This window comes from Manacus candei, unplaced genomic scaffold, assembly GCF_025592945.1.
Source record: "Manacus candei isolate 608988 ecotype Guabito, Panama unplaced genomic scaffold, ASM2559294v1 h1tg000005l, whole genome shotgun sequence".
Lineage (NCBI taxonomy): Eukaryota > Metazoa > Chordata > Aves > Passeriformes > Pipridae > Manacus > Manacus candei.
The window spans coordinates 19,870,728-19,892,317 of record NW_026138053.1 but is presented as its reverse complement, the minus strand read 5'-3'; the positions used below and the strand labels follow the sequence as shown (position 1 = coordinate 19,892,317).

Below are 21,590 nucleotides of genomic sequence, written 5' to 3'. Positions count from 1 at the left end.
AAACAAGATACTTCTACCTACCAAATGAAGTACCAGTCCATGAAAATTTACTTTGCTTATATATGAATTTTAAATAGATGTAAAGCCATAAGAATTATAGCTCATGATATTAAATAAAAATAAAAACTATGTATCTAACACATAAGCTTTCCTATTTTCTTTCACTGTCAACTGGCAATGATCCAGCCTGACCAGCAGGTAAAAACACTAACTACTAGGGTTATCTGCAAACAAAAGAACACCAAAGAACTAGTAGGTCATTTTTTCCAGGAATGACTAGTAATTCTGGTCACCCAAACAAAGAGAGTGCTCGTTTTTCTGAAAAACGAGTCCTTTTATAGTCTGGTTCTTGTTGGGCACCCAAGAACATGAAGCCCTTTGGAAGTTATTGACCTTAATGTTTTATGAATAAACAACTGAACTAGAGAAAAAGCCATTATTCAGAATATATATAAAAGGCACAAATATGAAAGAATTTTTAAAAGGACATTATCAAGTAAACACGATCCAATTTCCATTTTCAGATTTTCCTGGAGTGCCTTCCAAACAGACTGGACTTTAAAAGAAACAATCAGTTACCGACTATTCTTAAGCCACTGTTTTGTCAAAATCCTACAATACTTTTTTCTACTGTAGGACAGAAAAGACAAGAAATAACAAAGAGTTAGACTTTTTAGTCTGAGCACTGCACTGACAGCATTGATGTTGGGTTATTTTTAACAGTACAATTACGAATGCATTAGAAACCATGTTCCATGTGCACATGCGATAATATGAATACGATACACACACGTTGACTTGAAAACTTCACATAAAACAGCCATTTTCAAGCCATGGAGTGTAAAGACGACAGAAACAGTTTTATTTTGAAAGAAGATGAAGGTGGAGTTAGAAAGCAGGAAGGGTAGTACTTGATAGCGTCCTTTCAGAAGGTGGCATTCAATGGCCTTGTTATTGCTGTGTATTTGCTAGTCGTCAGCTTCTTACCAGATATATTTACAGCATGTCAGTCTGAACATTCCCAGAGCACAGCTCTAAATTTTGCTTTAGAGATACAAAGACAGAACAGTTAAACATATGTAGTCCTGTTTTAGAAACTAAACTTTTAAAGTTTAGGACTTCTATTGTGCTTCTTTGGCTAAGTCCTATTTAAATATTGATAACACTTACAATTCTATAACTCTGCCACTATTTAACAGCTAACAGAAATCTTTGGTGTGTTTAGGTTAAGAATCCATTAGGGTACAAGCTTCAAAAAAAGAACATTCAGGCAGTTCTGGCCCCTCTCCTGCAAACTGCTCCATACTGAAGTAGATGAGGATTAACAGAATTTAACACCAAAGTATCTGAATATGATTGAAAATGATCCACACCACTTGAGAGTTTGTAGAACTGTGATGACAAGAGAGCTCTTCACCACAGCTCACTTATGTTCAGGTCATTGAATAAATTTAACAGTTACAATTATACATATAAGTCCAGTTTCCCATTTTAAAGGTTATTTGAGATAATAATTTATGACTAGGGAAAGCTGGGGGGAAATTTGAATCTTAATTCTCATCTTAATGAGAATCCGATGTAATTCTTGCGAGTAATTATGAAATTACTTCAGATACTTTCTTTGGCATCATATTCACCAAAAAAAACGCAGAACAATTATTTTTAAAGAAGGCTTAAAATAGAAAGCTTGATGAGGTTAAATTATACTAGATTTCATGGTAACACCAAACTTGTAGTTCAAAACGGTTCTTTTGGAAAAAAACCCTTATGTTTAGTAAATAAAAAGCTAAAAATAATTAGATATAAAATACTCTCAAGAGTTTGACTTTGGTTTTATAAACACAGTACAAGAAAGTGAGAAACAAAACAATTTAATTAGCAACTCACAAGATATTTATAATTACTGATTAATTGTTTTTTCTTAAATAGAAATTGAGTACTGTTTTGGAACAGTTTTTAAATTTCTCCTCTATCAGATAACCTGAAAATGGGCATGTTAATGTGGGACTCTGGTTATGACTTATGCTCTAACAAGGATGAACCATGTCAACTCTTCATGACTGTTCATAGATTAAAATGACCTTGCAAATACTTCCTTTCCTTTCAAAGTCAGAGTGTGGGGTACACTTTATAAGACAAACAAGATTGAAAAAGCAAGAAAAAATGCATATAAAATTATATAGAACTAAGTGTAGAAAATTAGACAATACCATTGTCTAGATCTTCCCACATTACTCAATATTAGAGATCAAGGAAGAACCAAGAGGCCAAATTTAGGCAGCCTAACTGTACTCAGGGGGTCATCAAACACCCTGTTTAGTGTCTTCATAAAATATCACAGAATCCCTTTTCAGAAGAACCTAGTGCCTGTGTTCACTGGCTAGGCTTCAGTCCACATGACTTTAAAACCCTCCAAAAATGCCTGAGGGTTCAAGTAAAATTATATATTAATTTCTGTGTGAAACATAATTCAAAGTTTCTGTTTTATAGCCCTGTCTGCCCTTACAAATTTTAATGAATTTGATATAGTCCTTATTCTTTCAGAATACTTTCTATTACACTTAAAACATTAACTTAAAGTGAGATGCAGAAAGGCAATTTTTTTAAATTAATAGCCAGATATGTAATGACATTTTTCAGCCACTATCCTTAAAAGATATTTAAGAGCATTATTTTTAAAAGACCATCTATAAGATTCTTAAAAACTCTTAAAATCACAAGAAACACTCTTTCAGTATGCATTAAAATGTGCCTAAATGTTCAAATATTATGTAAACAAATTGTTTCTCCAAAACTATGCAGAAGACTTATGAGTCCAAATAAAATATAAAATATAAATCTTCATTGCCATATCAGCCTTCTGGTGGCGTAAATTAGGTGGAATGTTATGGTCTGATCACGAATGTTCATTGTTTGAAATATTCTGTACAGTAGGAGTTGTATCTAGCCCCAGTAAAGTTCCAAGATAGGACTGGTCTCTGGGATCCAACATTTGCTCAGGCCTTACAGGATGAACAATATTTGCAGGTTGTGGAGTAAGAGTGTATTTCTCTAGAAATGCCAGATCTGTGGCTCGTTGATACTCTGCCTGCTCAGGCTGTGGAGGCAGGATGCTGTGTGACTGAGCAGGATGCTGCACCAGGTCTGCTTGTGGGTCAGACATCGGAACTGGTACCAGAGTCACAGGCACACACACTTCCGTGGATACATTCTGTAGTAAAGTTTTGGCTTCAGATTGATATGCTTTGGACTGCTCCACAAATTGTTTAGCCTCAGTTTGGAACACTTTGTCATCAGAGGTGTACTGCACTGGTAAGGAGACCAGCTTTTCCTCTGGAGAAGATGCCAATGCCTCTTCTGCAGCCTTTGATCCATGAACATGATCAATATGATATTTCAGCTTGTCTTTTCGTTTAAATGTTGCATTGCAGTGTTGGCAATTAAAAGGTCGAGCATCTGAATGAATAACCATGTGTTTCGTTAATGTCTTCTTAATTCTAAAAGACTGATTACAGATTTGACATTTGTAGGGTTTCTCACCTGAAAAGACAGAGAAGTAAAAATTAGTTATTCTGAGTAACACCAAATCACACATAAATATGCAAATACCTACATGGATTATGGTATAGAGACCTAGTATAAAACAATTTTACTGAAAACAAAGAGTGTATGTTTAGCATCAGTTTTGGAATCAAGGGAGCCATCAGAAGTTTGTTTACAAGTTACATTGACATACTCTTCTCCTTATATACAGTTGTCTCAATACTTTGGATTTATGTTAGAATATAAACTAAAGAAAAAAGAACAGTCTTTAAACTGTTATGATACTGGTATTAAATGATCTCAGTTTGTATTTCTATATATTTCAAAAGGACAATGATTTTCCTAAACACAAGGCAGGAAAAACAAAGTAAAACAGAAAGGACATAAAGCTTTCCAAAGGGATTTCAAATCCTTGTTTAGATTACCACTTGAAACGTAGTAATCTCTGGACCACAGAAACATTTAGAAGATCTGGGTAAATTGTGCAAGAACACACACCAGTAAAATAAAGGAGAAGGTGTAGAGAGTGTACTACAAACCTGTGGTGAGGATTATCAGTATTTCAGCTGATATATTCAGAGAGTAGAATTCAGGAATGACCAACATAAGAGAATGAATAAAGTCTTGGTGCTTCCTCTTACTCTTGTTCTGAATGCTCAACAACCACAATGAATTAAATAACTGAATCAACACTGATGCATAAAAATACATTCCTACATGTTTTGTGGTTTAGTTGGAGTTTGTTTTATTTTTACCTGAATGTGTCCTAAAATGCATTTCCAAACTTGATTTCCCTTTAAAAACTTTCTTACAGACTTCACACTGGTGAAATGTTGCTTTATATCTTTAAAGAAGAAAAGACATTTCATGTTAGATGCTTTTTTCTGTAATCAACTAACAATAAAGCTTGTGCACAGTCCTTTCTGAAATCTTTAACTGCAAAATAGCTAAATATCAAAGTTTCAAAATTTCCTCACTTATGTTTCTATTTCTTGGCATCTACATACCAATAAGGTCAATTAGGTATCTTTTAATATTAAATCTTATTCTCTAGGATGGCACTTCAGTATTCAAAGAGCAAAAGCCACTAGAACTTTTTTTCTGACTCCAAAAATACCCTTAAGTACCATTTTTGCTCAACATCCACAAGAAGCTTTTACTTTGGTAGGATAGGCCATAAATAAGGTTCTAGGAATGGCAGAATTTCTAGGTAGGCTACTGAGGAAAAAAAAGAAGAGAACAAACAGACAATGTGTTATACTTTTATACAGACACATCTACAATGGCTTCTCCACAACACTAATGAATAGTAACAGTTAAAACATAATTTGAAAAACAACTAGGTCTGTTTGTTTCTAATCTCTGAAAGGCTTATATTGAGAGCTCAAGAACTTTAAAACCCTATTGCATTTTCATTTTACAGTCACAACTCAGGTTTCAAAATTTTTACCTACTTTCAGAGCCACCAATCTGTTGCCAGCTTCTAAAATACCTTAAGTGTAGCATAATTCTCACAGAGCTTACACGATGACTAATAATTCAGTTTTAACTAGGCTGCAGTGACAATATTACAGCAAACCATCAATTCAGAACAACACTGAGACAGATAATTGACAGATAAAAACTTGATCCTTTTTAATACTTTTATTTAGTTTATTATGCTACAAAGAAAATATCTTGCTTAAATTGTGAAGGTAATTTTCCAATATCCACTTCAAACTGTAATAATGATATCTCTACCACGACTAAGGTAACAGGTATGACAAACACACAGACTACTAGAATTCTGCTCAAACATCTCAACAAAATCACTTACAGTAGAGAAGTATTTATGCAGTTGTAAAAAACCCATACTTACTTCTGCCAAACTTTTTCTCCTAGATGAACACTTTTATAATGAACGGTAAGGTGATCTCTACGGCCAAAACATTTTCCACATTCCTCACACTGATGTGCTTTTTCACCTACAAGGGCAAAATTCAATAAATTTTGGTTTAATCTTTTGGAATTCATTGAATGTCTAAGAGCTTTAATTATAAAATATACAAAAGATTTATGTTCCCAAAGTTCAGCCAATCAAGCTCTTCCATAGCTTACCTGGAGAAGGATTCTCTGTCATCATAAAACAAAATTCAGGAAGTATATTGGTTCTAACAGGGTAAGGATTTTTACCACTTGTTATATATGACTAATACATATCATATATGACCATTTGTCATTCCTAAAAAGAAATTCATGTTCAAGTCAAGAGACACTTCCCCAGGCAGCCACTACATGAGAGGTACAAGTGAATGACTAGGAATGCACTCCCTTCGTTATGACCTGAAATGTGATAACTTCAATAATTCAGCTGTTTTAAAAGAGAAGCTTATTGAAACATACCAGTGATTTTCAGCTACTAATTTTTGGAACTTAAAATTACACCACAGTATTTATCTTTTTAATTATCCTGATTTACATAGTTACCTTTTCCTTTTATGCTGCTGTTTAAAAGTATCCTGATTCTTTTGAGTCATCTTGAGATCTTCTACAAAGTGGCAGAATATTTCTTCTCATGTAAGTAGAAGGAGTGTGGACAGTCAAAGAATGTAACTTTCTAGAGGGGGAAAAGCAAATAGAGCAGAAAAGAGGATTTTTTTTTTTTTTGGTACTTGGAGTTTTCAAAGATTTCTTTATTTGATAGCAGACACGATTTCAAATACCAAAATAGAAGCTGTCCTTCAAAAAAAAGGCTTGGGAAGTTTAAACTCTGATCACTTTCATATTTTCATGCTGCCTCATAGTATTTTGCCTCCTAGAAGGCCATATTCCCTCTGGATCCTGTTCTGAAAAAGTCATGGATGAATCTTTGCTCTTCCTATACATTTGATAACCTTTCTGCTCTCAGTGCAACAGATTTTTTTTTTTTTATTTCTCCTGATCATCCCCATCTGGCTGTTCTCAGGGCTGATTTCCTCAGTCTTCCTTCCTTCCCTCTGTCCCATAACAGAGACTTAGAAACACCTCTTTGATGTTCTTACATTAAAGTGATCAGCGTACAAACTTTGACAGAGACTGTGACAGCTTCTTCTATATTGTGGTAACAATGTTTCACATGATTGCTATTAAAAAAAAGAAATCTGAACTCATAAAAAAATCCTCCTTTTTCACTATTGCTTTTTTATTTATTATTTTTAAAGCAATTCACTGTTACATGTTTTTGACTGTCCCTCGGCTTTCTATGTTAACATGGAGGAAATACTTGGCTTTTAAACCTTGAAAACATGTAAGATTAACCCTACTTAGTTGTCCTTAAAAATAGTGAGAGGAACTTTCATAAGGCCTAAACCAATGCAAGTACTGAAAACAAAATCCATAATTAATTTTTATTTGGTTTTATTTCAAAATAGTAATTTTGAAGATAATTTTCAAAGAAAACACCTACCTGAATGAATTTTTTTGTGTTTTGTCAAATGGTCATGCCGAATAAATGTTTTCCCACATTCTTCACATTCATATCTCTTGTCATCATGGTGGACTCTTAAATGAAGTCTGCATATTTATAGTCATAAACATAACCAAAAAAATGCAATTTTGTTAACATAATCTGTACTGCTAATGTAGTGCAAAATACCAGAAAAAGCTTCACATAAGTATCAGGAAATAACTTTCAGATGAGGACACTTAAACTGCTCTTAAAAAGCAAGAGAGAACAGAGCTGAACTCTCAGATGTGTCATTAATTTAGCAGAATATTTTAGTCCTCTGCTTACTTTCTCTTTGAGTAAGAAAGATGCAAAAGTTTAAGCTGTGCAAGAAACTCAAGTTTGACACAAGATTTGTAGGAGACTGTCTGTGTTTAAGCCAGTAACGTATTAAAAATTAAATTACTTCTTACAGATTATTAATATATTTTCAATATTTAAGTATTTCAATATTTTAATGTTTACTAATGCTCTCAGAGTTCGAATGCACCAAAACACATACAGTATAAAAAATTTTATTGATAACATGAATGCATACATATCAGCAAATAAGCAAAACAGCTTCACAGCTTGTTTAATAAAAATCTGTACCTGTAAGAGCTTCCATGACGAAAACTCTGCCCACAAATACTGCAAAGATGAGGCTTCTCTCCACTGTGAATTCTCAGATGTTCTTTCAAAGTTGTTCTGTTTAACAGTAAAATTTAGGCAGTCAAATTTAATTTCAGGCAATGTCCCTCCAACATCTTTCCCCAAAAAATGCAAGATGTTTTTGCACAACACAGGAATTTTAAGTGAAGTGAACGAGAGGTAAGATTTTCTTAATATAATTGCACCTCCTAACTAATCACCTACAGTTGTCACCCTCAGTTTTAGAGATGATCAGAAAATCACAGGCTACCTTTGGCTCTGACACCACCTTTTAACACACTATCCCTCCGAAATGGTCCCATTTATGTCAAAAACTCAAAGTTAAAACATATTCAAAATCAAAGTATGCTAAATATTACTCCGTTCTGCTGAGGTTCAAGTAGTCACTCAACTCCTTACCGTTCCCTGACAGATTTTCCACAGATGAAACATGTCCATTTCCTCTTTCCCCCATGAGTACATTCTATATGGCGTTTCAGATTTCCTGTATCATTAAACTGTCGGCCACAAATGTCACAGGGAAAAGGCCCTAGAAGTAGACAGACACACACAGCAGTATTAACTGCCAGCTAAACTAAATAAGATGCACAGTCTGGTTACTTGTGAAAACCCTGAAAACTTAACAAACAAAAATTTCGTCTAACAAATTATTAAAGTTTAGTACAGTCAGCATACTTTAATTAGATTTTGTGCACTTTCTGCTCAGACAAGTTATTTCTAATACCTGGTATTTTGACAAATTTCATTACTGTAAAGCAAAAATTTAGAATTAATAGCCAAAAGTAATTAAGCCCACTTAGATTGCTTGAAAAAACAAATTCCCATTACTATCAGTAATCTAGTTCCTACCCAGCAGAAATAATTCTTAGTAATAAAAAAGTCTTCAGAATACTTCAGGAGGAAAGGAAAAGGTCTTTTGAAAACTTCAGAAAGAATCTGACTCCATAGCTAAGAACAAAACAATTTTAAAACCAAAGTAACCTTAAGTCTTCTTCCTCCTCAAAATTTTGACTTTTTTAGGTACAACAGAATGATTCAGAAAGACCACTGAACAGAAAAGTAAAAGCCAATCAACAAAAAAAACCCCAAACAACTCTGCCACAAAACTGGAAGAGAGAACTGGAAAAGGAGATGAGATGAAAATCAGACTGATCAGAACATACAATAGTGGGGGAAGGTTTTACTTTAAATCTATTGTTTACATGTCAGAAGGAGGTTTCTATACCGAGATGGAATTTTTCTTGATGTTTCAGTCTTGCGAACCGGGATTTAAAATGCTCTTCACAATAGGTACACTTGAAGGGTTTATCCTGAGAGTGAAGGATCATATGCTCTTCTAAATGAGGTCTTCGAGTGAAAGATTTCTTACAAATCTAAAATGATAACACACTTTGTCAAAGATACATCAATTATAACCAGATTTTTTTACCATTCATAAACTCTTAGCAGTTGACTTCATCTGCTCTCTGCACCAATGAAAGATTAAATATGTATTCTTCAAAATCTTACTTGTAAAGCCTTGCAGTGAACATCTGGAGCAATCTGTGTTCTACATAACCCATAGTGGACTGTACTATATAAATTAGGATGCAGATCTATGGCAGCCTAAATCAAACTACTGCCAACTCCTACATGCAGTTACATGTTCCTCTCCCCTCCTTCTTTCTACTGATTCCAGCACTTAACAGACTCTTTTCCTAGGGTGTTTCAATACAGCTCAGCAGAAAATAACCCAATGAAAAAAAAAGGCAAATAGCCGTGACTTGTTTTTGGATGCTGAAATGGCTCAGTTGGACTGTGGTAAAAACTGTTGTAGTATAAGCTACTGTAGAACTAGAACCATACCTGTTCCTTTATTTCCTCTGGGAAATTCTCTGATAGCAGGTATTAAAGAGAAAATGCCAATACCAACAAAGAAGTATAACTCAAATTATATTTTAGAACTACAGAACCTCCACAGGGCTAAAATTATGTAAGCTTCTCAGTACTGTTTTCAGATTAACCAAAACCCAAATATACTAGAATTATTAGTAGTGATTGAAGTAAGTATGCAGAACAATTACAGATTTGAAGCCACAGCTCAAATTTAGGCATTTAAACCAGGTATTACAATTTATCATCAGGGTCCTACGCTTCAACATAAATCAACACAGCACTCACTAACTTCACTGTGAAACCCTTGACATTGTTTATAAGAGCTGAATTTAGTACTACCCAAGTCCCATCCATTAAATCCTGCAATCACTTTCTCAGAGGACACCTGAATAAGGAAATCAAAGGCAACAGCTTTATTTGTTTAAAACTCATTAATGTAAAGTATAGGTGTAAGAAAATCCCATACCTGGAGAAAGTATAATAGCCTTCTTACTTTTCTTTACTATTAATAATCTATTGTTTCTGTTAATTTGCTCATATTCCTCAAGGATTAAAGTATGGTCATCAAATCCTGGTGTTCACACACGGACGACAGCATAAACCAACAACCTGAATGAATCCTGCAGCTTACACCTGTGGCACCTCAGCTCTCAGAACATACCACACAACCTGAAAACAAAGTCACAGCACTGCACCTAAGGGTTCTGTTCAATCTCCAACTGCTATCAAAGCTAAAATTCTAACCCTGCTTTTAATTCAAGTGCATTTTCAAAGGACATGAGCTCTACAAGAGCAGCAGCTCATTTTTTTAATTTCTACTTACAACTGTCAGGAAAAAAAATAAACCCACAAACCATGAAGTGGAGTTTATCAAATCACTCATCTGGGAAGCATTCTTTCCCAGAAGGAACACCAAAAATGTCACATGATTGATTCCCACTATTACAATGTTTCTCATCTAGTAACAAACACAATCTGTAACATGTTTGCACAATACAACTTCATCTGAAAGTTGGTCAACCATGCAATACCTCCAACCACAGTCCCACCATCAAGAGACTGAACGCTACAAATTCCCATAGTTGGTATCTCCCAACCTTCTACTATATGTTTGTAAGTGCAAGTTCCCAAACAAAGCAAGGTTAGTAATTACATTAGGGCATCTAATATTACAGACATACAGCGGCACACAGCAGCTTGCATAAACAAAACAGCTGCCCTGAAAAACAAAAAGTAAATCAATTCCCTTAAAAAAAAACTCCAAACAACAAAACCCACATTTGAAACTTTAAAACATTCCTTGGCAGCATACATATAGAGAATGGAAATTCTACAAACTCCTTTTTAGACTAGATGTAGTTTCACACATATAAACCTCTCCAGGGGAAAATCAAGCGCAGTATTCTATGATTTTACAACTAGACATAAATTTAGTACAAATTTACAGCTCTGTTGACGTGTATATGTAGCCAAATGAGAAAGTGTTTCATATTTTCCTCACTACTGACAGAGCCTTCCTAGAACAGTATCCTTTATAGTCAGTGCTTGATGCACATAATTAACAGGAGAGAAACTACTCTGTTTTAAAAGTATTCATAACACTCAAATCTAATCATTTGCAAACTGATATATCTGAATAACAGTAATAACTGATCACATTAAAAAATACTGCCTCTAACTATTTTAGAATTCAAATTTATCTACCTGACCAGAGGCTGCATATGCAGATAAAGCCCAGTCCTTAAATCAGCACAGAGAAGAAATTCATATCATCACTTGCAAAGCCTTCTGAGATTTCACAGAGACACACAGCACATTTTCGCTTAAGTTCACAAAACACAGACCCTAGGTGAAACCAACAAAAGTACTGAAGATTACTTACATCACATTTCCAACCTTCACTCTTTGTCTTCTTGATAGAAAGAAATTCTTGTACATTCTCTGGATGAAACCTAGGAAAAAGACAGAAGCTGAAGGTAGCTTTCCAAGATGAAGATCACACAAATACTAAATATCTATTTCTAAACTTCATATATCATGACAGTTTATTACCACACCTGCAGAACAGAATACTGACATTGAAGCAATTCTAGTGCAGTGTTTACTATGGACTCCTGTAGAATCTCATATGACTCTTGACAAGACAGTTTCACTTATAATGCCTTATGTATATTTATAAAGACAGAAATAAAAAAACAGTATGTAAATAATACCTTAAAATTAGGCCTCTCATAAACAAATTATTCACCTAAAAGAATCTGCATGGAAACGGTTTAGCCCCCTATTATCAATCAACAGTAAAGTATTCACATTTAAAACCAAAGATTTTTATTCTGCCTCCAAATTAAAAGCAGTATAGGCAATTATTAAGACTGATGTGTTCTGACTGTGCTAACTAATCTGAAAGATTCTAAAATTTATAATAAAAAACCTATAGCAGAACTCTCACAAAAACTTAGGGCAGGTTAGGTGATACTGCTAATCTCCATGCTCTCTGAAAAGACACATATTTGAAAAAAATGCTTATAAAAACAATGCAGAATATACTGTGTATGTACATACATTTATCTCCACTTTTAAAATGAAATGTCAGACACATCTGCTCATACTTGCCTCCTCACATGCTTTGCTAAAGTCTTTTTGCTTGCATGCAGCTTATTGCAGTAGGGACATTTGTGTTCCTTCTTATGAAAGTCGGTATCACTGGAGTGTTTCTTCCTGTGCACTGTCAGGTTGGACTTGGTTGAGTAGCGCTGGTGACATATATCACATTCAAAAGGCTTCTCCCCCGTGTGCACACGTGTATGGCTCTCGTATTTGCCTGTACAACAACAAAAAAAATCTGTGAGCATGAACTGTAACAGGTATCACCTACCATATACACGTTTGGGGTTTGTTCAATAATCTCTCTCTCAAATGCAGTCAAGTTCTAAGTATCCTCCACAGGCATCTAAAGATTCCTACTGGTTTTCACCAGTAGGAAAACTGTATTTGATCCAAGGTTCTTCCATACACTTCCACCGCAGTGTTAAATCTGTGTGAGGGTTACGAGTCACTCTTGTTCAACCCCACAGCACAGTCTGTTCTGAAGTACTGCAAGTTATACTACTATTCTTCCATTACATTGATGGTGAAGTACCTTTGCAGAATGGGAAACAGCCCTGTAACAAGCTGGTACTTCTAAGGTACTTTCAAATAGCAAAATACTGAATGAATGATACACACCCTTGCACATTACCTGTATTTGGGACCCAACATACTACCATAAAAAAAAATACTACTCTCTCATTTCTTTCACACCATTTGTATTCCCTCTTCTGTTTGCTGTTTTTTCCCGAGGACAGAATTCTGTCCTACACTGCATATCCACCTACCTCAAGTCAAGCAGTAGGCGCTCTGCTTTGTACTAGATTTTATTTTTATCTCTGCAGAACATGCATGTATTCTTTAGTACATTACTATAAATTTATGAGCTTCTGTAGCTCATAAATGTAACATACAAGTCAACTGTCTACTGTAATACAAGCTTAGAAAGAAATACTCTATGTATCACTTCTTTTAATGCATGTTCCCATGTAATCTTTGAACACAGAACTAGGATTCTGAGTTATGAAAGTGCAAAGAGAAAAGGACTTCCACTGTGTGCAAAACCAAAACATGCCATTTCAAAACTAAACACTCACAAGCCATTTATTTCTGCACAGTAGCTGTGCTTTTACACTCCTTGCTAACAACCAGAATCCAGAGCAGAGTAAGAGAAATAAATATAGTGTTTGCAGATTTTTCAAATAATGCACTCAGATAATTTATTGAAACTGTTTAGCACCACAAACAACAACTTAATACACACAGCAAGATCAGCAGCACACTGGATCAGTGGGACGATTCAGAAATTCTGATCTTCATTCTCTAGGACCAAGAAAAAGCTTGGTTTATTTCCCAACACACAGCACCACCATATGGTAAACAGGAACGAGATCAACCTAACTTGCTCTTACCTATTCGATCAAACTTTTTGTCACACTTGGGACACTGCAGTAGTTTTTTGCTACTGCTCTGAATGATGACTGGAGCTAAGCCTTCAGGAATATTCCCCACTGAATCAACTGCCTCAGAACCCTCTTCAGTATCATTCTGTTCCTTTTCACTTTGTTCTTCAAATTCCGAATCTTCAGCTGACATTTCCTCTTCCTGTCCCTCTTCATCCACATTGCACTCACTTTCACTGTCTTCAAATTCACTTCTCTCAGATGTCTCCTTGTCAGAACTGACTTTTTCCAAATTGCTGTCAGAGGCATCAGCACTTTCATTGTCACTGATATCAAATTTAGCTGGACATTTACGGCTTCTCATAGAGCGTCTATTGGAAAAGTTGGCCTTCTCAACCATTTTTAACCCATGTTTTCTTTCCAGTGAAAGGGATCGGTGGGCTTTAGCCAAATGGTTTTCTAAGGACTTCTTATAACAGAAACTTCGACCACAAAAAGTGCACTGATGGCTATTTAATAGTTTACCTGTCAGTTCACTGAGTGTTTCTACTGGTGTAGGTGCATCAGTTACCACGTCAGTCTGTACATTGGAAACACTTTCGTTATTTAGTAACTTCACTGCGTCTATGATATCTAAAAATTTTGCTGCTTCCAGCACTAATGGAATTTCATTTTTATACACAAAAAACTCAGAGGTGTAGAGAAACTCAAGCAAATGCTGAAACACAGAATGAGTTACATGATCTAACGTGACGACATCAGTGCTTGGATTTTTGCTCAAACAAGCATGAAAATAACTACTCCCAACAGCCACAACAACTTTGTGAGCGCTAAATTCTTTTCCTTCTACAATTATGAGTAAATCACAAAATGATGGATGTTTCTGTCTATCATCATTTAAGTATTTCAGTAGATTTTTGTTATACTGCAATGAACTCAGGAGCTTCCTTTGCTCTGGCGACGGTGAAAGTTCTTGGGAAGATTCAATCTGATCTGCAGGAGCTATTTCTGCAGACTTTGAGACAATTTCTTGCGCGCAGTCCACTACAAGAATCTGCTCTGAAGTATCTTTCTCATGGCCAAGATGAACTTTTTCGTTTAGACTTGCAGCGAGCCGTCTCCTTTTCTTCATTGCAAAAGTGCAGCTTCAAGATCAGGAGCTTCATAGGTGATCACCAAAGAATTCCCGTGAAGACTTGGTTCTGCTCCGCACCTTAAGAAAACATGCAACAGTAATTTCATACTCTGCAAAAGAATGATGATAAAAATTAGCACTCAAGCGTTTCTTCCTTATTAATGCTTTCTGTATTTCAGTCTTAGTTCTATCTATCCTGCATAAATTAGGCTTTTGTTAAATCACTAAGATGTATTCTCTTTGCGTCCCAGACCATGGCATAACCTACTCGCAGTCAGCGAGCCGACACTGCCTATTATTAGCTCTAAGGCGGCGGCTGGGGCTGGCTTCGCTCGGCTCCCAGACGCATTTAGCCCCTGCAACTCTCCGGGGCGGGCGTGCACTGTTGTTATTATTACACCGAGGCGCACTCGCTTTCCGCTTAACCCCGACAGGGCAAAGCCGCCCCAGCTGCTCCTCGGGCCGGCCCGGACCCGCCCGGCGCCTGCGGGGCGGCGGGGCCCTCTGTCCCCGCCGAGTGTCCCCCGCGGCCGCGCTCCCGGCCGGGGCCGCCGCCTTTGTCCCCGCGCCCAGGGCAGGGCCGGCCCGAGGGGACGGGCAGCACCGACCGCGGGGGCGCAGAGGGCGCGCCGCGCCCGCGGCGCTGAAAATGGCCGCGCCCGCCCCCCCCCGTCCCGTCCCCCCCGGCGCTGCCCCGCGGCCTCTCCTCACGCACCTGCGGGCTCCGGGCTCCCCCCGGGGCCGCTCGGCCGCCCAACGCCGCTGCCCCCGGTCCCGCACCGCGCCCGCCGCTTCCGGGCCCCGCCGCCCGCGTCAGCGGGTCACGGCGGCGCTTCCGAGCCCCGGAGCGGGAACTGCAGCGCGGCTGCGCGGGCGGGGCCGCGGCCGCCTCAGCGCCAGGGCCGGGCGGCGGGACGGGCAGCGGGCGCAGGGCAGAGAGCGCAGGGCAGAGAGCACAAGGCCCCGCGCCGAGGTGCGGCCCGGCGGGTAAAAATAGCGTGTAAAAGCCAGCAGCGCTCGCTCAAACAGCCGGCCAGCGCTGGTGACTCGGGATGGCCGAGTACTGCTCCACAGCACTGCTTTGAATTTGCTTTCTGCTTGAGTGTTTTGAAGCACAAGGACTTGCCAAGTTCCCAGTTGTCGTGCTTTCCGTAGCTCATAAACATAACATACAAGTCAATTGTCTACTGTAATACAAGCTTAGAAAGAAATACTTTATATCACTTGTTTTAGTGCATGTTTCTCATGTAATTTTTGAGCACAGAACTAGGATTCTGAGTTATGAAAGTGCAAAGAGAAAAGGACTTCACTGTGTGCAAAACCAAAACGTGCCATTACAAACCTAAACACTCACAAGCCATTTATTTCTGCACAGTAGCTGTGCTTTTACACGCCTTGCTAACAACCAGAATCCAGAGCAGAGTAAGAGAAATAAATGTAGTGTTTCCAGATTTTTCAAATAATGCGCTAAAATCATTTATTGAAACTGTTTAGCACCACAAACATAACAATTTAATACACATAGCAAACGAGCAGCACACTGGATCAGTGGGACAATCCAAAAATTCTGATCTTTGCTTTCCATGACCGAGAAAATATTCAATATTACTGCTTTGAATTTGTCTTCTCCTTGAGAGTTTTAAAGCACTTCACAGAAGTTCTTGTGAAATTCTGTTTTCCTGCTTCCCGGGTGGCAAAAAGAGCAGCCCCAGGAGTGCCCCTGGCTTGGGGAGATCTACTCAGGGTGCAGTTCATCAGCATATGGAAGGCACTCAGCCTTCTGTTCTGTCTCCATCCTTCCTGAGATAACCAATTGCTAGTGACAATGTGACACCGAAAATGGGTTTATTTTCCTGACAGCTTTAAAGAAGGATTAAACTTTATTCCACTGCATGTACTCTGTATTTATGACCTGTAAATTGATAGTGGTTGTCACCTAGTTTAACAAACACAGTGTGACTTGCAGGTGTTGCATTTTTCCATAAAAATACTGAAAATTCTCAAAGCATTTTTCATGTCCTGAGTGTTACTGTGCTGCCTGCACTTGCAACATTGCATTTTCATTAAAGTCTACTATTATTTCACTTCAGAGGTTTTTTAATTTGTATAGTATATTACAAATACAATATATTTTAATATTAAACTATTTCAAATAATATTTTAAGTAGCATCAGTTCTTTCATTTAGTTATTATTCTTAAGCGAAACAACGGCATCAATATAAATAGAACAATCAATATTACTATGGTTTTCTTGCACTGAAGACAAATATATGCCTGTGCTTGCCCAACTGTAATTTCTGTAGAGTCCTAGTTAAACTGTACATAAACCTAACAATGTTTCTCTATTTAATAAGTTTCTCCATTTTGATTTTGCATGGAAAAATCAAGTTCTGAGAGCAAGGCACTGTAAATTTTAAGCTGAGCTTTAAATTTCACTTTAATCTGAATAGCAGGCTCATAAAGACATCATTAGTGGGTATTGGTTTCCTGGGTCTTACAGTTTCCATAGCAAATAGCATCATTTGGAATGTATAAAACTATGTGCTTCATCAGTTTTCATGAATGAAGTGCATAAGCAAAATGCAGCCTTGATGAGAACTATTTTGCCAGCAAGAGTAACCAAGCTAGGAAAGTGTTCCATGGAATAGCCCTGAGACTTGCTTAGTTTCTTCTGTGTTGTTGGGGGGCATGGGGAGGAGGTTTTGCTTGGTTTTGGTTAGGTTTTTTTTTTCTTTAGATAGCAACCTGATTCTTTTCCTTTTTTTGTTGCTGATATTATTTACTCCGTGTTGAGTCCAATGTGGTTTCTTGGCAGTCTACAAAGCATCTATGTCTACTTGCCAAACTGTACAAGTTCAGCAGGCATTTTGACTTAGGACAAGCCTAGGTAACACTTTTTTTCTTTCGCTGTTTTATGATACATGAAGGACTTACTTCAAAGAAAAGTCATACAGTGCTAAGTGATCCATTACCATGCCTGGCCTTGCTGCAATAATTACACTCTGGAAACAAAATGTCCTTGAACCATCAGGTCATTATGGTTCTTTCAGCATTAAGTTTTTTACAGTTAAAGTGGTACAGGCAAAATGCAACTATATTAATCCTTTTTGTTCCTATGCTTATTACTAAATTTTCTTGCCAGTTAATAGAATATCCCACATAAATTAAAAAGCTGACTTTTATATTAACTAGAGACAGCATCAATCAAAGAATAAGCACTCACCTCTGTGAGACTGTACAGAATTTGCAAATGCAGCTGCGTAGATTTGTCCAAGAAAACAACATATTTATCCAATAAATAGTCTTGAATTGTTGGAAATTAAGAAGTAGCTTTGTGCAAGAGGGTTTGGTGTTGGAGGAGACAGTTTCATCTTGAAATACTTGTTCTACAGCTCAAAATCTTCAATCCTGAGATATAGTGAAACTAGAAATGACAGATATTTTAATCACAAGACAGATAGGAAATCAACTCTGAAGTTAAGCACTTAGCTGCCAACCAAACAGAAATAAAATTACATAAAAATACCATGCAGGTTTTAAGACATGACTGAGTAATTTCCGTTTATTCCCAATATATCCTTTAACAGATGATCACTGTAAGTATCCAGTTGTATATCTAGTAGCACAAACAATCACATCCTCTTCCAGTCACCTTTACTTTGGCCACGACATTTTTGCTAAGGTAAATGTCTCTCTAGGAATTTTGTAGCTAATTTGCCATGGGTTCACACTGCTGAAACATGACCCATTCTGTCATTCTTCCTTTTTGTATCCCAGATGTGTCAGTGATGGGTGGGACCTAGGGAGGAACCCACAAAGCCTATACTTCCTCCAGTCTGAGATTTTTCTGTATTTTACTGCCAATCACCACATACACACAAATGTTTCAAATTAGGCTGTGAAGTGAAAGGGTTATAAGACTGTCTAGAGACTCCAACAAGTTTTCTAGCCAACAGTGCTGAATAAAGTCCATTGCTGGAACCATTGCCAAGAAATTCTTTCACATAGGCCATGAAAAGACCACCCAGGTCTCTCAATTCAGGACTCTCTGGGGCACTAATCAGCTGGAGGCTGGTTGTACTATTATGGATGTTTGACATGTGAGTCATGTTGATCAGGCTTCTCCCGTTGTCTCTCTCTCTAAAGTGCAGCAAGTGAAATGTGGAGAGAAGGAGGTCAGATCCACTCTGACTGTATCAGCCTGCCTCACTCTGCCTGGGAAGTTTGGTGCAAGGAAGGGTGGACACTGTGCTTCTGCTTGGGTTTTGTTCTCTGGAGCGTTCTGTAGGCAGTCATGGGTTGAATAACAATGATCTTGGCCATTCCCATGTCTTTCTGGGGGATTAATGCAGTGTGGAAGTTGCAGAGAGCTGTATGGTCACAGACTCCACAGAGCAAATTTCCTCCTGGGATGCTAATCCAGTGCAGCCCTGAGGTGAAATTAGCAGGGGCTAGGAACAAGACACGTAGTGCTGTCACAATACTGCAGATGTGCTAAATCTGTTAAGTGTGAACTCAGTCCTAGGCTAGCTCTACAAGTAGATTCATAGGTGCAATGCATTGCTTTCACACTTTAAAAAATATAGCCACTGGGGAAATCCTTGCCCATGTACTTTCCTGCCATCCGTGCCTGCTCCACACAATCCACTAGTGCTTGGCAATCCAGGGGAAAGGAGGGAGAGGAAAGCTGAACAAAAGAGAATAACATTGGAGGAAATATCTGTCTGCCCTCTACTGATGTAAGTCTTAAGCAGTGTAACAAAATTATTGTAAATTAAAGCTGTACTCCCTGCCTGAAGCTGTGTAAAGAATAAACAAGGACTTAGCACCTTTTTTGTTGTTGTTTTGAGTGATCCTTTCGACAGAGTACATTAAACCTTTTGCAATAATACACCACTAGCATCAAGAGGTGTTTTTCTTTAAGCAAGGCAAGAATTAGGGAGAAATGTAATATCTTTTATTAGTTCAGATGGTTTATGTCACTGTTGGAAATAAAAACAGTGCCCCAGCTTTGGGCACACAACCTTGAGAAGGCTTCATGTGTCCCAAATCATCTTTATTTTTCCAGACATATCAGCTGGTTAGGAAAAGGTACTCCCTATTGTCTCTCCCAATAAATCCTGCCTTGTTTATAGCCTCAAACCACCATGACAGCAACAATATTATCAAATTTTCAGTAAAACAAGCAAAACCAGACTTTCCTGTACATATACAATACTGGTTCCCCAAAAGGTACTATGGAAATGTAGAGGGTAAAGAGCTTGAAAGGGTTTCTCTGTCTTACATTGCTGCGTTTCCATTGCACTGCGCAACGAGAGACCTGTAAAGCTGCCGGAGCACCCTGTGTGCTGAGGCCCTGTTATGAGACAACCAGAATTCCAGTAATGGAGGGTAGCAGAGAGCTGATGTCACTGTCACTTTTTTCAGTCAACCAGAAACCAATTATCCCTGGCTGACAGGCCCAATTAAATCATCAGGCAGAGGGAAATGCCAGCTATCCTCCCCTAGAGTTGGGTAATTGGGGCTTTATTACAGTCAGACCTGGTGCTGTCTGTTGGGCCACAGAATACAAGTAAGAGCCATTCTAGTCTGTCTATCTGTCTGTCTGTCTCTCTCTCTCTCTCTCTCTCTCTCTGTCCATCCTTTCCACAAACATTAATCTATTTTTAATCCCTAAGAAAAGTAGTTACATTTTACATAAAAAATAATAATCTTTTAATATATATTCTGTATCATATTATGAACCTGAAGATCCTTCTATCTCTTCAAGTTTATAGATAATGTGAAGTTAGGAGTTTTGCCATAGAAGGCCTCAGGTGATGGCTGTGTAATGATTTATACTTAAGATCCCAGGTTTTTTATCTAGTACTCTTGCAAGGATATAGAAATTTTTCAGCTCATACTACTTCGAAACTTAAGAGCATGTTTGACATAGTATTAGGCTGATTTACTGACGGGTTGCCTCCAACTGTATGGATTGTTTGGAGCTGAAGAAATGAGGCACTAAGATGTCAAAGTCCATTCTTGTTCAGGTTACCACTTAATTGTGGCCCACCAAGGTCTTAAGGAAAGCATTGCTTGCAATGACACAAGGAAGAGGTCCTGAACTAACTAGTTCATTTTAACTACCAAGTTTAAATGCTTCTTTAATATTATAAGCAGTGCAGCTATGTTAACACCAAATTCCAGATGAGCTAAATGCCCTGTATCTGTTATCCAGCCTAGCTCATTTAAGGTACAGCACAATGCAACCAGACTATTTATGCCTGGGCATAAACACCTTATTGAAATCCATATGAAACAGAACTGTGTTCCCAGGGAAAACCAGCTCCTGTGTCTTCCCAAAATGCAGTTCTGTCACATACCTGTCCATCCTATTGACCTGCAATTCCTTTGCCAAGTCAGAAAAGATCTCTGCTGTACTTGCAGCATCTCTGTTCATGCTACCAGAGCCAACTTATATCTGTTTGTGCTGGATGTGGTGGATGCCACTGCATTTGAGCTACACAGTCAAGCACTTGCAGAACACTTCCATTGCCCAGTAGAAAGCAGAATTTGGTGCACAGGTTAAGCTACAACTATATGTATGTAAAAACATGTGTGTACAATGTGCTCAGTGATTTGTATTTAAGAGAAAAAAACCCATTTGCTATTGAAGACTTTTCAAAAATAGGGTATAATGCATAGAAGTTTCTGAATGGGATAAAAAATTAGGAGGCTGACAATGGTAATTTCTTGGAAGGCTAGCACGTGAAGCTGATAAATTACCAGCAGCTTTTAAGCTTTTGTGTCTTTGGATAACACCTGCTATGTAATGTTAAGGACAGCTAGAAACAGCCCTATAGGCTAATCAGCTCAGTGTTTATCAAGGCTTCCCAGAGCTTTTCTCCTTCCCTTTGTGATGAACCTGGACATGGTTACAGTTGTCAGGCA

The 21,590-nt window shown here is 37.8% G+C and overlaps 1 protein-coding gene across 3 annotated transcripts; it reads right to left on the bottom strand.

The window, feature by feature from the left end:
• Positions 1-839: 839 nt before the first annotated feature.
• ZBTB41 (zinc finger and BTB domain containing 41) lies at positions 840-20,017 on the bottom strand. 3 transcript variants are annotated; one of them, XM_051804415.1, is made up of 12 exons: positions 19,942-20,017; positions 17,881-18,081; positions 13,531-14,734; positions 12,146-12,353; positions 11,415-11,484; positions 8,883-9,030; positions 8,057-8,186; positions 7,598-7,693; positions 6,968-7,074; positions 5,402-5,507; positions 4,299-4,387; positions 840-3,540 (listed from the first exon to the last, which is right to left on the bottom strand). In XM_051804415.1, the coding sequence occupies exons 3-12, from the start codon at positions 14,651-14,653 to the stop codon at positions 2,897-2,899; spliced, it is 2,721 nt and encodes a 906-aa protein (XP_051660375.1). In that variant the 5' UTR covers positions 14,654-14,734; positions 17,881-18,081; positions 19,942-20,017; the 3' UTR covers positions 840-2,896. The 3 variants fall into 3 exon arrangements, with proteins under 3 accessions (XP_051660375.1, XP_051660373.1, XP_051660364.1); XM_051804413.1 differs by lacking the exons at positions 17,881-18,081; positions 19,942-20,017 and adding an exon at positions 15,372-15,510 and having other exon boundaries at positions 13,531-14,766; XM_051804404.1 differs by lacking the exons at positions 17,881-18,081; positions 19,942-20,017 and adding an exon at positions 15,372-15,510.
• Between the last annotated feature and the right edge of the window lie 1,573 nt (positions 20,018-21,590).

Excerpts from the sequence above, each read along its gene's own strand:
- ZBTB41 (XM_051804415.1), bottom strand. The coding sequence starts at position 14,653 with ATGAAGAAAAGGAGACGGCTCGCTGCAAGTCTAAACGAAAAAGTTCAT. Across the intron at positions 7,075-7,597 it reads CGTCATGGAAGCTCTTACAG|ACTTCATTTAAGAGTCCACC; the intron begins GTACAGATTTTT and ends ATAAATATGCAG. Across the intron at positions 5,508-6,967 it reads ACACAAAAAAATTCATTCAG|GTGAAAAAGCACATCAGTGT; the intron begins GTAGGTGTTTTC and ends TTGCCCTTGTAG.